Source organism: Mangifera indica, chromosome 15 (genome assembly GCF_011075055.1).
Source record: "Mangifera indica cultivar Alphonso chromosome 15, CATAS_Mindica_2.1, whole genome shotgun sequence".
NCBI lineage: Eukaryota > Viridiplantae > Streptophyta > Magnoliopsida > Sapindales > Anacardiaceae > Mangifera > Mangifera indica.
The window spans coordinates 14,512,275-14,528,900 of record NC_058151.1 but is presented as its reverse complement, the minus strand read 5'-3'; the positions used below and the strand labels follow the sequence as shown (position 1 = coordinate 14,528,900).

General features: G+C 32.0%; 1 protein-coding gene across 1 annotated transcript; it reads right to left on the bottom strand.

The window, feature by feature from the left end:
- Nucleotides 1-14: 14 nt before the first annotated feature.
- Nucleotides 15-6,161, bottom strand: LOC123198392 (ABC transporter B family member 15-like). The gene is given in 8 exon segments (XM_044613095.1): nucleotides 15-1,559; nucleotides 1,628-2,548; nucleotides 4,083-4,623; nucleotides 4,720-4,981; nucleotides 4,984-5,176; nucleotides 5,338-5,516; nucleotides 5,619-5,673; nucleotides 5,788-6,161. Coding segments are annotated over 8 exon segments (3,759 nt in total). The 5' UTR covers nucleotides 6,028-6,161; the 3' UTR covers nucleotides 15-191.
- Nucleotides 6,162-16,626: the final 10,465 nt, after the last annotated feature.

Here is a 16,626-nt window from a genome sequence, read left to right as displayed (position 1 = left end):
AGTACTTGGCGTTGGAGCTTAAAGTGCATCAATTGGTTTCAAGTCTTGGTAGATATACGTTTACGCATATATATCCAAGAGTGGTTATAATATAAAAGTGTCATCTTCTGCAATTTGATGACTACCCAGGAAGAAAAACATAATCCTAACTACACCCAATAACCAGAATCTAATTGACTATTGAGTGAAAATTATTGTGGTAGGGTTCTTTGGAGACTCACCAGTGAGTAGTAAGCTCCTGGGGTTCCTTTGGCCAACAAGGATTGATGGGTTCCCTTTTCCACAACATGTCCTTTGTCTAAAACAGCGATCAGGTCACAGTTTTGAATGGTGCTCAGTCTATGAGCCACCACCACACTGGTTCTCCCCACCATCACTCGTTCAAGAGCATCTTGCACCACTTTCTCAGATTGACTGTCAAGTGCACTGGTTGCTTCATCTAGCAGTAAAATGGCTGGATTTTTCAGTATGGCTCGAGCTATGGCAATGCGTTGTTTTTGGCCTCCTGATAATTGCACTCCTCTGTCTCCACACCATGTGTCATATCCATCATTCAAGCCTGCAATGAAATCATGTGCATTGGCTGCCTTAGCTGCCTCGATGGTTTCTGATTCAGTTTTATCACATGCACCGTAGGTGATGTTTTCTCTGATAGTTCCAGCAAATAAAGTGGGCTCCTGACTCACAAGTGCAATGTGCCTTCTCAAGGACCTGAGGTGATAGGATCTTATATCCCTACCATCAATTTTCACCATGCCTTTTAAAGGATCATAGAATCGTTCGATTAAACCAATAATTGTAGATTTACCTGACCCACTTTGTCCAACTAATGCAGTTGATTTTCCTGCTTCAATTTTGATAGAGAAGCCTTTGAAAATCATCACATCAGGTCTAGCAGGGTATGCAAAATGTACTTGTTGAAGTTCTATGTGGCCTGTTACTTTTTCAGGCTGGCAACCTTCAGGGTCCTCAGGCTCTATTCTTGTATATCTGTCCAACACAGCAAAGACTGAGCCAACTGCATTTGAGCCTTTGGCAAGGTCCGTGGTCATGCTACCAGCATCAGCAATGACACGGCCCGTGCTTACTAAGATCATAAACGTCTCAAAAAGGGCTTTAGAAGATATGTAGCCATGAGCAATGAGCTGCCCGCCATACCAGAAATCAAGAGCCCAAGTGCATGATGTCAAGCTCTGGGAGAAGGCAAGGCCTATACCGGCGTACCATGACTGTCGAACGCTCTCACGTCGTGGGGCTTCTTGGGATTTTTCGAGCATTTGCAAGATCCGATCTTGGGAGGAGAAGGCAGTGATTGTCCTGAGGTTAGAGACTGCTTCAGCAGCAAGCTTGCCACTTTCATCTTGGGCTTTTATGGCCTTTTGTGACATGTTTTTGAGTAGAACTCTCCTAGCATAAAAGCATACAATGATGAGAGGTTGCACTGCTATCATCACCACGGCAAGCCTCCAAGCAATGACAATGCCCATGGTAAAAGCTATGGTTACAGCAGACACAGTTTGCACAATTAGAGCCGTTCGATCACCTACCAATGACCTCACCTGCCAACAATCGCAGATAGTTAAACTATAGTTTTCGTATTAATGAAAATTATGAGCTTAATACATACCACATTGGCATCTTTGGCTAGTCGGGAGCAAATGGCTCCACTGGAATTTTCATCTTGATCAAACCACCCGACTTCGAAGGTGAGTATTTTTGTAAGCATCCTTTCTCTAATTCTTTTCGTCAAGTACTCACCCATGTAAGCGAAACTGTAATGTTGGCTTAAATTAATCAGCAATGACAACACAGCTAAACCGGCGAAAATCAAGGCATAAATCATCGTCTTCTCTTTGATCTCCTCGTGATTCGTCAAGAAGTAAACTGATGTCATTGACCCCATTGCGAAGGCATAAACTGGTTGCACTGCACCAAACATAATTGCACTCAAACATCCCAAGGTGGCCTGTTTCCATTCTGGGATATTCAATGCTAACAATCTTCTGAATGATGGGACTGGCAACTTATTGAAATCCTCTTCATTAATGCTGTCTCTTTGATCTCCAGCCAGTGAGCTTCGACTTGCTGCAAAAGAATTTGCTGAACTTGACCGACTAACCAGTGAAAGCCTACGGCTACTTGTGTTGTTCCCGTCCAAGTTTGATATAGAAGACAGGCCGTGCAACGTCTCTTCGAGGGACGTTGTTGTTCGTTCTTTTTCTGTTTGTTGTAGACGAACAAGTGAAGTGTAGAGACCATTTTCGTCTTGTATGAGCTCGTCGTGCGAACCGGTTTCCATGACTTGGCCATTTTGGACGACGGCGATTACGTCGGCGTTACGGATGGTGGAGAGACGATGGGCAATGATGATAGTGGTGCGTCCAACGGCTGCTTTGTCTAAGGCTTCCTGAACAACACGCTCGGATTCAGAATCTAGTGCACTTGTTGCCTCGTCTAAGAGAAGGATTCTTGGTGCTTTGATTATCGCTCGTGCAATGGCGATTCTTTGCTTCTGTCCTCCTGACATTTGAACTCCTCTTTCTCCAACCTATGAATCACATTCATATTTACACACAAGACACCAAAAAGGCTCTTGTTTAGGTGAAGTTTTAAGATTAAAACTCAGTTCAATATTCTTAATCACTTATTATATTTCTATGGTTGATCACTAATTAAGGAGTGTTCTACTAATTATATTAAATTATAAATTCAATTGGGAGTGGATTTGATTTGATCTAAATCACATCGAATCTATAACTTTGATTTTAATAAGTCAATTTTGAACTAGAGTTCTAATTCAATTTTAAAATCAATTCGTTTGTTTATTTGATATTACATTTTATTTCATTAATAATACTGTTTATCCCTCTAATAATATCGTTCATCTTACTAATGACTTTTTAATGATATTGTACACTTATTCAAACGAGCTATATCAAGAATTGGGTATTATGACTTCAATCAAAGTTTAAGTGTTTTATTTGACTCGATTTAAATCAAATTCATCTTTAAATTTAATAATACTTTATATATAAACAATTGATATATTATCATATGATTATATAATTTTTAATTAATGATAAATTAACATTGGATACTTACATAATAATACAATGGAAGGGTCTAATATTTAGGCAAGATTTAACTCATTTTGATTGTTGTATGTCCTACAACTAGTTTTATATATTATGAATAGTTATTTGACTCAATATGAACATGATTAGAGTGATAAGTTTCTTAATTCTGAATTATGCTTAGACAAAACCCTGTTTTGCCTACTTTTGCATTTGTCCACATATATTTTCAGCATCTTCCTAGTTTGTCATTAATTTTGGAAACCAATTTGACCTTGAGTTGAGAGGTTGAGAGGTTATGGGAGACACCAAGTTTATGGGTAATTACTCATTCTCAAGTCAATAATAAGTGGAGTCAAGTCATATATATGTGTATATGTTCTAGTTTTTTGTTTTTTATCTAAGAAAATTGAAAAATATAGAAATTATTGCGTCAAAATAAGGGACAAAAACCTATATGAAATATGGTATTTAACACAATAATATGTTAGAAAGGGTTGAATTTGAATTGAACTCAAATATAAAATAACTCAAGCTTGGCTTAAAACCAAAATAGTCAACTTAAATTTGAATTCAAACTCATTTAATCTAATAAAAGATATCATCAAATGATTGTTGATAAGATAAATAATATTATTAATAAGGTAAATAATGTTATTAATAGAAAAAACAATATTATTAGAGAGACATTTATACTGACTTATCAAACTAAAGTTCTATCTCAAATTTAACTCAAATCAAATTGAGACGAGACAATGGTATACACCTCATGCTTATGCATAGAATTTATTCAAAAGAAACAGTGTAAGTGGGAACATGAACATGGGTGCTCATTTTAAGAAAGTGAGAAACAATTTCACTCAATTTGAAAAAACAGGCGTGGGGGACCATATTATATCAACTTAGAATGATCATCAGACAAAGCATTATTTTATATATCAAGCAGAAGCTGTGACCAAAAAAGACGTATAATTTGTGTATTTCAAGCAAGGCGACAAGGGAACTAACCTGGGTATCATACAGCTGAGGCAACTGAGAGATAAAATGATGCGCATTTGATGCTTTGGCAGCTTCAACAACCTCTTCCATGGTGGCATCTTCTTTGCCAAAAAGTATGTTCTCTTTAATTGTTGTTGCAAATAGTGCAGGCTCTTGGCTCACCAACCCCATTTGTGACCTTAGCCATTTGAGTTGCAACCTATCAGTAGCAACTCCATCGACAAGGATTTCACCTCTAAGTGGGTCATAAAACCTTTGTAGTAGTGAAATTACAGTGGATTTTCCTGAGCCACTTCCTCCCACTAAGGCCACTGTCTTTCCTGCTGGCATTTTTATGCTAAAATCTTTTAGGATTATGCTTTCAGGCCTTGATGGGTATGCAAATTCCACATGCCTGAACTCAACTGCTCCTGAAACATTCTCCAGGATTAGGCCTTCCATGTTATCTGAATCAATCTTAGGGACTCTCTTTATCACCTCCATTATTCTTTCTCCTGCTGACATTGCTTCTGAAAAGTACTTGACATTCGATAAACCAGCTCCTAATGATCTAATAATCAACAATCAGAAAAAAAAAAAATTATGATCAAGAACAGAAACACTGATTTGTCTCAAATGTAAACAGTTAATGAATTAAGTTACTTACAGGCCACCCATGGCAACGGCGGCAACAACGGCGAAAACGGTTCCTCCTTGAGCGCCATGGTACATGACCATTCTACTGCCATAATAAGACATGAAAGACCAAATACCAAAAACAATCCCATTACTTCCAATTGCCAACCCTTTAGCCAATCCTTGTTTTAGGCCCAGTTTGACAGAGCCCTGAAGGGCTGCGGAGAATTCATTGATGGTTTTGGTTTCACCTACAAATGAATAAACAGTTCTCACAGAAAAGATTGCCTGCTTGCAATTGTTCCAGCTTTGTTGTATTCTTCTCTTATCTTCCTGGCTAAACTCATCAGAGTCCTACCATAGATTAATCCAGGAATTACCAGAAGCACAATAAAGGGAAATCCAACAATGGTGAGCCTCCATAGCATCAAGAATCCCACTAGATAGCAACCGAAGAATGTGGCAATAGTCATCAAAAAGTTTGGAACCTGCCAAAAAAAAAACAGAAACACACTTGTAAAAAGTACTTTTTCTTACTTTTGAAAAGGAAAAAATTTTCATCTGAAAAGATTTAAAAAAAAAAAGGTGCTTTAATTACACTTTTCATTTTCTAGAAAATAATTGTAACAGTTCATTAATTATAATTAACCTTTTCGCTGATAACTTCTTGAATCACGAGACTATCATTAGAGACGCTTGTGATGGCTTCTGCCGTGCTGGTGACATGCAAATCAAAGTAGCCCACATCTTGTCTCAACACTGCTTTCAAATATCTTGCTCTCATTCTTGTTGCTAGCCTTGCACCTGTTCTTGTCCAGCAAAATCCCTCTAAAATTTCCCAAAAATATTTAAATAATTAATATTCATTTACTTTTTAAAGAATTTTACTCGAAAAAGATCTTCTTCATGATATTATAATTTAAAACTCACCTAGGAAACAAGCAAGCCATTGTCCACAAGCCAAGTACAGCAACATCACTGCATTCTGCCACACAGAAAAAACAAAAAATGAAAATCCAGTTTTCTTTTTAATGAATCATAGATGTATGCATGCAAAAGAGAGATATATAGAAAGGGGGAAAAGTGCAAATTTTCAAACCTTGTTCATGTTATTGGTGAAGACATCTACGCCGGTAGTTGAAGCATTGCCGACATTGTTCATCAATTTACTAGTCACATACAGCACCAAAGGTGTAGTAAAGCCATCACCAACGGCTCCGATGAACCCCAAGGCCATCCAAAACATATCTACACCGTCTGCATGCATGAAAATGGATCGTACAGACCCCTTACTCTTTTTCCTCACCTCAGTGATCATGTCTTTCCTTTCTCTTCCCATTTTCAGATAAAAATTAGAAAGCGAAAACGAAACCAAACAAAAGCAAAGATTCTCGCACCACTTCTGCTATGGCCTTCCCTTGCTTGTTTCCAAATGGTATGTCTTTAACTTTCTCAAAATAAAGAAAAATTTTGGGAGAGATGTCATGTAGTAAGAAAGATATACATATATCACCTATTTATAGTAATTTTGTGTTGGGTTGTAATGTACAACTATGAACACAGTAGGAGTTAGTGGAAGCTACGTATTCAATGAATTAATAAATCTATATTATTATACAAGTATTTAATTCAAGAGAATTAAATTATCCATCACTTTAATTACTAAATAATGCGCGAACTCCACTATACTCTTTGGGAAAGAAAAATAATTTAAAATAATGGCTTTCACTCAAACTTGCCAAAGCAATTAAGCTATATAATAATCATTTGATAAACTCTTTATGGATATAATAATACTTTATATACAATTGGGAGTAATAATGAGAACAAAGAAACTTATATATTATTATATAATTGAGTTAATTTAAATTATGAATTAATTAACTATTTAAATCATTCAATCACAAATTAATTCATTAATATATTTGTATTCATCAACAGAGGTGTTATCAAATTGAATCGAGTAAAATTTGATTCAAGCTCAAGTCATTGGAATGAATGCAAAGCTCCAATTTGAACTCGTCAAGTTGAAAAGTTATTGGCTTGGATTTAGCTCAAGATAGAAATGACTAACTAGACTTTGACTTAAAAAATTATATTAAACCATGTGACTTGTGTACATTTATCAATTATTCATATTCAAAGCTAAAAAATATATTATAAAGGTACCAGTGTAAAATATGAAATTTTTTTTATGTTTATTAATATTTTACTTGAGTAGAGTTGTGGGTTAATGAGTTTATAAGCTAATTAACAGTAACCTTAGGTGTAGGATATTGTAATGGAGTTGGGGGGTAAGCATGTCATGTGGAAAGGAGAGAATATCACCACTTGACTTCAATTGTTTAGTTCCTTGAGATTTCGTCATTAATGACGATATTTGGACCCAGCAGAGGACTAATGCTAATTGATTACTCACAGCACAGCTTAATACAGGCCATTGATATGTTGATTATATGTAGGTTGTGATTTTCATCGAAGTCACTTAACATCATTTATCAATCATGTTAATTAATATGACACCTCTCCACTGCCCTTTGTCTTCTTCGATCGATTTTGTGCGAGTTTGGATGGCCATTTCATAGGTTTCAATGAGTTCCAACGACCATTTTGTCGATTTCAGTGTCCATCAGAACTCATTAACGAAGCGGCACCTCCCATTGCTAAGCTTTCAAATCACCCACATGATACAATTTATCTGTATTGTACATATCGAAAAACAAAAAAATCAGTAACTTTTCAGTGAAAATTAAATTATGGAAATATTGTCATTATATAAATATAATTAATATATAAGTGTCTTTATTGATTGAATGCACATGCTTGGCTCCGAGAGTATAATTAGTTAAGAAAATAATAAATGATCTTTCATAAAAATATGTTTCAAAGCTGGGGGCAAATAGGATTTGAATTTGGCTCAAATGAGTTAATTTTGAACATGAATATCCGATAGTAAACCAGTTGAAAATCAATTCATTTCTTTATTTATGAAAATTTTATTAATAATATTATTTATTCCATCAAACGGCTTTTCAAACAAGTTTAAGATATTATGATTTTACTTTTATAGCTTCAGTTGGGATCAGGCTTAAGGCTCACATCAGAGCCATCCTATTCAAATGTATATATTTATTGTAGCATATGTACTTTATTTTAATTTGGGCATTTGCATTGATAGATGGTTGATTAAAAAGAGATTTTTCCTTTTTTTTTTTTCCCCCATTTAGTACATGATTTAGGCCCTCTTAAAAGAGTATTGCTAGCTCTTTATTGTTTGAGGGCATAGTTCAAAAAGAAATGGCTATTGGAATATAAAGCGACATGCACCATCAATATTTCAGCATGAAATCGACTGATACAGACTACAGATTATGCATTTCCTGGGGTTTTGAAGTCTTGCTGGGCATGAAAGAGATGTATAATAATCATTCCTAATGGTAGTGCACCACCAAGTTGTATCGAAGTTTCACGGAATTTTGTTAAGTTGCCAATTGTCAAATTGATGACAAGATCACCCACCTCATTGTCATGACAATTATTGGACAGATGTCCTAACATGTGATATTTAGGGTGGGTTCAATATGAGTTTTGCCTCAAATTGAACCTATGGTTCAAATTGAACAAATTGAGTTTGAATTTGAGCTCTGACTTCATGACTTTACTCAAGATTGATTTGTTTGTTCATCTATTGTTTATTTTATCGATAATATTATTTATCCATTTAATAATATTGTTTATCTTATCAATGATCACTCGATTGCACTGTAAATCAGCTCGAATAAGTTCAAATTGAACATTATGATTAATTTTGATTCGAGCTTAAACTAACTCAAAACATGAATTTAATAATACAAACACTAAGATACTCACATGTCCAAAAGTAGTTGTTAAGATTGTAAAGTCTGAAGTCACATAAATATCATATAATTTCGTATTTTTCAAAGCGAGATGTAAGTCTTATACTTTATGCATAGGTTAGTTATACATTAGTAGATACTTGGAATCATAACACATTTAACACTACACTTTGCAACCACAACACCATACAAATTAACCACGTATACTAATTCCTTGATAGCTCCAAGTGAACACTACAATGTCAATCTCACTACTAGTGTTATAAAAGTGCAATTAATAGTTCTTATCGTAATTAATTGTAGTATTATTTAATACAAACTTTAGAAAAACCACGTCATAAAAACTACTTAATTACAAATCCCATATGTATATATATCATAAGATTATACTTATTAACATATTAAGCTTTATACCTTAATATAACATGCAAATACCGAACATAAAGTAAATATTATATGTATGGAATTGCCTCTTTTTATAAGACCATTCCAAATGACTTTATATATTATTGTTTGGCCAAGTAAAAGGAAAAGTGAAAGAAAAAAAGAACATTTTTTCACAACGGAATATTATCACTGAAGTGAGTTTATCTCATACTGGCTTTGACCTAAAAAGAGAGTGACGTACTTGCATACGATCGAAGCATTTGAGTTGTTTACATAGATCTATGAATTTTTAAGTATTAAACAAATAAAATTAGATGCATCACTTACACTGGAGGTTTTGCCAGCAATAAATCAATACCATTCTTTATAATTATATAATATAGTCAGTCAATTTAACAAGTTCCAATGATCTTGATGACTTGATCACACAATATATAATTATACTATTGCACTTTTATCATCAAGCGTGATTAATTTGCATGTAAATTTACAGAATTCTGTGTTTCAATCCCATAATTCTAGGCAAATTTTATGATGGGTACATGTACATATCCTATATTATTATATATTTTAAGTTACAAAATTTATCGAATCGTAACGAATTATACATCTAAATAAATAATATCTTAATAATATATCAAAGTTATTAAATCAACATCATACAATAAACTTGGGTCCGACATCATTATATGCAGTTGAAATCTGTAACTTAATTATTTTATATGCTTAATCTATCATTTTGGCCATATCTTTAGCGAGATTATGCAAGAAGTGGAAGAGACTAGTTATATTTACGGATGATGTTTGAAAAAACATAATGATAAATTATTAAGTAATTTTATATATATATTAACAAAAATGGTATCAACGAGTATTTGACTTAAGGTTTATTATTATATTAAGTAATTTAATTATTTATCTTATCAACGTATTTCTAATAAGAATATATATATATATTTGTGTATGAACGTAAATATAAATATACTTAGATGAATTTATTTAATAAAAATGCCATATACACCTTGCTAAAAAGAGATACATATAAACTTCATTGCTAGAATATTCTTTCATAAAATAATTAAAGTGGTTTTAAATAGTAAGTACTTATTCAGAAATGCATTTGAAGTCGATCATTAAAATATAAGCCTGATGTTAATGGTTATCATTAATTTATTATTAACATATTCAAATTACCAAAAAGAGGAGGACAAGTGACCCAAGTTGGCAATTGGGCATTGCTTAGTGGCCAATTAACCTTCTAAAATAATTATTAATTGATTGACATAGATATCTTTTTTTTTTTTTAAGAGGCATGACACCTCTCGGTAAATTTCACATCGATAAAATATGATAAATATATTATATATATAAATATCTTATATCTATAATGAATGATAACCTAATATTAGTTAAATTATTTATAAGTATCTAAATAATACGTTTTTGTTTACAAAATTTAAAAACAAAATTATAATAGATTGTGTGTCCAATATAAACTGAATAAATCTATAAAACCATGATTTTTTTTAATTAAGTAAATGAATATATTAACAAAAAAAAAACAATGAATCCTCGTAAAGAAGGATGTAAGAACAACCTAATCACATCCTCTCAAAAAGTAAAACAAGTTAAATCTACACAACACAAGAAGAGGAAGATAACTATCATCTTCTCTTCTCTTGAAGCCTTATCAAAATCAGGATGTTGCTTACTCAAAGTTTAATGCCGCATGGCTTACAAAAGATTCAGCCAACAGGAGTCTAGATTTTAAATTGACTGCTACACTTGTATAACTCAGAATTCAGAATATTGTTGGATTCAAAATTATTCTAAATTTTGTTGCTATTAACTTCAACACTGATACACCAATAATTGAATATCTTGAGAATTATTGATCAAATCACAGAAATCACATATACATATATATGCCCAATGCCTTTTTATTTTATTGGTGGGGTAAGTAGAAAAAGATTAAAGCACTTTGGGATAAAAAAAAATTAAAAAAAAAAAACTTTAAAGTACTTTAGATAATGTTAATGGGGGCAAAGTTTAATGAAAAAGTTAATAAATAACACGAATTCACCAATTTCCAAGGTTGGGTTCCACTCAAACAGTTGGAATTTGAAATTAATTAAGTTTAGACTGGACAAGTTGATTCCAATTATAAAAGTTTGGACTAAATCCAATTTTTTTTGTTAAAAAAAAATGAGTTTGAATTTTAATTTATTAAAATTTGACTTAAATCAAATTGAATCCTAATAATTGAACAGAAGTAGCACTGTTATAAAAAAGTTGCCTCAGATCAATAAATAACTCCCAAAAATTATAAAAACAATGCGCTTATTAAATGTACATGTTTCCCACTTTTAGCACCTTTTATTATTGATAGGGACAAAATAATTTAAAGCAAACAAATTAAAAATATATTAAAAAAGGGAAAAAAAATTAATCATTCAAACATGGTAATTGTGCTAAAGTCTTAGAATCAATTTATTGCCTTTTTTAAATTAGAAGACATTGCACATCTCTAGTTATGACACAATATGCACTTAAAATTGTTTTGTCTTTCAAGTCTTTACTTCAATAGTGATGCTACAATATCGATATCACTATCAGTTTAAATGCATATAGTTTTATTGTTATTTTAATAATCTTATCGAATAATGAGAAGTAAACTTAACATATATAACAACATAAAAAACATATGTGGATGGAATCTATATATGTTTCTCCTTTGAGAGAATGAGTATAAAAATGTCAACACTAGATTCGTGTATGTTATGTTGGGTTGAAATTAAGCTCGAATAGAGGGTAATGATTGAGTTCGTTTTCATAAATAAAACAAGTTTAAGATGATTAAAACAGTTGAGTTTAAGTCAATTCAAAATTTAAATTATTTTCTAGTTGAATATGGATCTTAATCAGTCAATCATAAGCTGATCTCGAGTTAAACTTTATTCAATCTTAATTTGAATTGAATCAAATCCTAATTACATGAGTTGGAGGAGGTTTTTATTTCAATGGTGCTGACAAAAAGGGCAACGCTTAATAAATGTAGGGTTGAATATGACCCGAGTTGCACAAATTCAATTTTGACCTTGAATCTGAACATTTCGATTGCATCGACATTGTAGTTAATCGTAAAACATTGTTCACACAAAAAAATCATCAGTGGGCTGATTAGCTTCTCATCTATCATCAATAATGGAAGTTTCAATTATTATGAATGGTTCCCACAGAGTTTGCAATTTCAGTTGGCAATTGCGAGAAACCTCAATATATTGTGCTTTATTACAGTGCTTGTAACTCTCGTCAATGTTATATATATGATACATATAACAAAGGAAATATCTAATCCGATACCTAAAGAATGTATTAATGATATTATTGAATTTTAATTTAAAATTATTTATTCATATAATGACATATTATTTATAAATCTCGTACAAAATTTTATAAATTATTAAATAATATCTATTATTTATTACCGGATCATGCAGGACATAGAATGTGTGCTTCAATATTTTCTTTCTTGTACTCATGAACAATAGTCTTGATGAAATTTATTCCCTCCAGTAGAGAATCCATTATATGGTGGGTCATGCTATGTATGGAGAAAAGAGTACTGCCTGATAAGGTCAAATGTTACAAAAGTAGACAATAACAAACGATCCAATTTGAAGAACTAGTCTCCCACCTAAATTTCAAAATCATGACAGAATGTCGAATGATAAGAAGAATATTGTTGTTCCCATTTGAATGAGAATAAATTAAAGTTCCAAAATAGCATTCTATAGAATGGATCAACGGTTCTATGTAGATATAAATTTGTTATGTTCTTCGGTTTTTTCAAGTTTTAGAGAGACTTAAGAGAGAGATTAAAATTTTAAGTGTTCTATATTTGATAATAAAGAGTGTTTTGGATCCCTTTTGTTCTCTTTATACTAAAAATTTCATTATTGGTTTTTCTCCTATAGAGTTTTTCCCATAAATCTTTGTGCTCATTTATTATAGCATTGATTGTTTTTGTGATGCTTTAATTATTTGAAGTCTCTGTTTCTGCATTGATAAGCAATTTTCTGATTCGATACCAACTGGTAATCAGATTAAACTTTTTATATTAAAAATAATATGAGAATATCTTTTTATGTTTATCGATGCCAACTAACAAGAGTATAAATTTTAAAAAGAAAATCCAAATAAAAGCAACCATTAGTGGCACTGTTGGTGGTGGTGGTGGTGGTGGTGGTTGTGTGTACTGTGGACATCTTTAAAGCCAAATTGAATTTTCCTCAAATCAAAGAAACAGCTGTGCGGTTTCTGCGAATGGGAAAAAGATTCTGATAAAAGATGGGGCAGGTGAGAGAGCTGGTTTTGCGGATGGGATAAGCAATGGTGGACCTGTAGATATGACTGAATCTAGTAATGTTCCTTTCCTAGGGTGGCATGAAGGGACACTATAGCTATAAGCACTATAATTGATTCATATTGAATTTGACGCTAGCAAGCTGCTGCAGCAGGCATCTGTAACCTTCACTCATCTCAATAACAAAGAAAGAAAGAAGAGATATAATATCTATGTTGAAGAAACAAGTTATAAATTTAACTTGAAGTGCTGAAATTGGTCCACAGAAAAGTCGGCATAAATGCTTTCCATGCTTTCCGCAAGATCATCAGTCATATTAAACTACTCTATCATGGAGAAGAATCTTTACTACTCCATCTTTCCTTCTGATCATGGATACCAAAACGCCAAAACTAAAAATGTAATTAGCCCCACCATCGTCAGTGATTAATGATGATTGTGGTTTGGAATGGATTCAATTCAAGTAGAGTTTGGGCTTAGCTCTCAAGTTCGTATTGAATTTATAACATAAACATTATCATCAGAACAATTAACAAAATTATTCATAAGATAAACAATATCATCAGATAGATAAACGACTAGATCTTGAGTCAAACTATCAAACTAAAACTTTTGATTAAAATTAGTTCATTCAAACTAATTTCGGATCAAATCCACTCTTTATTATTATATTAATATAGTGTTGAACCTTCACCTTTTAACTTCAATTTCTATATGGGATCATAACTTGGCATATGATATCATAGGCAAAGATTTAAAGTTGGAACGTTAAAATTAAACTAGATTAAAAGATATAAATTTTATTAAATAATGAAAATGATGTGTTGTATCGAATACAAAATACATCATTCTGTTATGAAGATATATAACAAAAATTAGAGTCGTTCCTTGCATTCAAGACTCTTCCAAAGATTACTAGGGTTATGTTGCTTTTTCTCTCTCAATTATAGTAAAAATTCGACTCTTAACTTATATTAGTCAATGACTAAGTTAAGTTCTTATTTTCGTTTCTTTTGTAAGATTTGATAAGCGGTTGTGGTTAATCTTGACAATAAATATCATTCTAACTTGTTTTGATATATAAATATCTTGTAAAGCAAGATCTTGAATATATTGAAATATAGAAGAAATTTCAGTAATGTTCTTTGATTTTTGGTTCTTAATAGTTCACTTTTAGGAGGCCAATTAGATTAAGATAATATAGAATCTTTCATCCACAACAGTAAATTTTAGGTGGTATGATAAGTTACAACATATTTTCGCTGGAAACTCCATAGATTTGTCCCTTGTAGCAAAAGAATTTGGAGCAGTACTTAAAAGATTGCAAGATCGAATGGTTAATGATTAGAAAGCAGATGATTTAGAAAATATATGGCACAAGTGAAAATCGCACTACACTTTGTTCTTCAAGTGTTGGCATCTTACTAATGATCCCACCTTAAACTAAATACAACGAAAAATTATATCAATTTCTGCACTAATTAAAGTTGATGAGTTCAGTTGTGTTCATGGTGGATCTACTTGACTAAAAAGATGCTACAAATTTGATGTCAGTATCATTTAATCACTTTTTTTTCTTTCTACTGTTTAGTGTATATATAAAATGAGAAATGAATCAATCATCAAATATTCTTCAACAGTAAAAATTATATCTCTACTTTCTCTATTTGATTGTCAAGATGTATAACATTTTAGTCTAATAGTATGATTTACTGTTAAATATTGTTCATTTTAAATATATAATTAATCGTAAAATACGTTTTGATTGTTTAAGAGTTCACAAAGATATTTATGTATATCTAAGATTTATCGAAGATTTAATGTTCTTGTTGTTATCAAGATATTGTCTACTTTATATACATAATTTGTCACTGATTTACTTTTAAATTTTACAACTTAAAGTACTATTTGACTGATTAAAAGTTTACATATTATTTAACCAATCATTTGTCATCATTTTCAAATGATATATAACATTCATATATATTTAACATCTGTCTTATATTTTATCGATATGAAAGATTTATCTTTCAATAATACTGAAAACTTTTGAAAACATTTTTTTTTAATCTTTTGTTTGGTTTTTTTGTGAATCCTGAATTTGACCTTAATGGTGTTACTTTCACCTTGGAAATCGCTTATTAGATCGACAAAAGGATTAATTGAGAAGTGGTTTAGGGGGTTCAAAAAAGTTAATAAGAACATTATTGTGGAAACTTATAATGGCAAACAGAAAACAAAAAACTCTGTTACTGTCATCATCTTTGGATCACATCACCTGCACATCAAATTATCCCACTAATTCTTTAGTGTGGCGATGCCATAATTTGATTTGATGCTCCACATAATTATAAAGTAAGATTAAAGATATAAATATATTTACATACGTGTAAATATGTTTTAATCTGTAGTTTTCCCTATCATAATATTTTTTACAAAAAGAAAAACTAAAGTTTGATGAGTGTCCAAGTAGGGCAAATTCAAAGCTCAGCGATGTCGGGTCACCGGGTGGATAGATTTCAGAGACTTGTCAAATCAGAAAATAAAAAAAAAACCTTCACAAAAGAGATCGACCCCAGTTCATGACATGAAAATTTTGATGAATTCTGGAAGATGTGACTTGTGAACTTGTTTATTTTCATGCCCATTTGATTAAAGTATGATCCTTCAAGATGTGACTAACATGCTCTTGGCCTTGGCCATCACATATTGTATAATTCTTAGCTAGCAAGGTTAAAAGCTAAGTTTATAATGAGCTTGCCGAAAGATCGATTTGTGTTGCTAGTTTTTAATGGGAGAATGATGAGGACACAACTTAGTTTTTTCCTTTTTTCTTTTGAGGCATGCGTGAATGTCTACTAGTGTTAAAGTCAAAGAAATTTTGGAAACACAAAAGCGACCAAGCTGCTGTTACATCCATCAATCTCATCTCCCTCTTTATGGTTGATCTCTATTACTACTACATATATGCAAACATTAAGTAACATGTAATCGTGGCGTGCTTTAAAAAATTTCTTGAGCAATATTGATAGGTAGAAGAATTCTAATGAGGAATACGCATGGCGACACCTCAATTATAAGATGTGCCACACTCAGGTTTGGGTGAGCGTTGTTACCAGTTGGGCTCATAAGCTAAAGTTGTGGATATATATTCTGTCAAGATTTTACTAATACAAAATGTATTTTGATGATATAAAAAAATCATGTATTATTTAACTAATCTTCTTTTTTTACCATTCTTAAATTTAACATTACTTTTATGATTTGTCAATATGAAATTTATCTAGAGATATTATATTTGCTTTACTTACGAAACTTAACGTTCTTA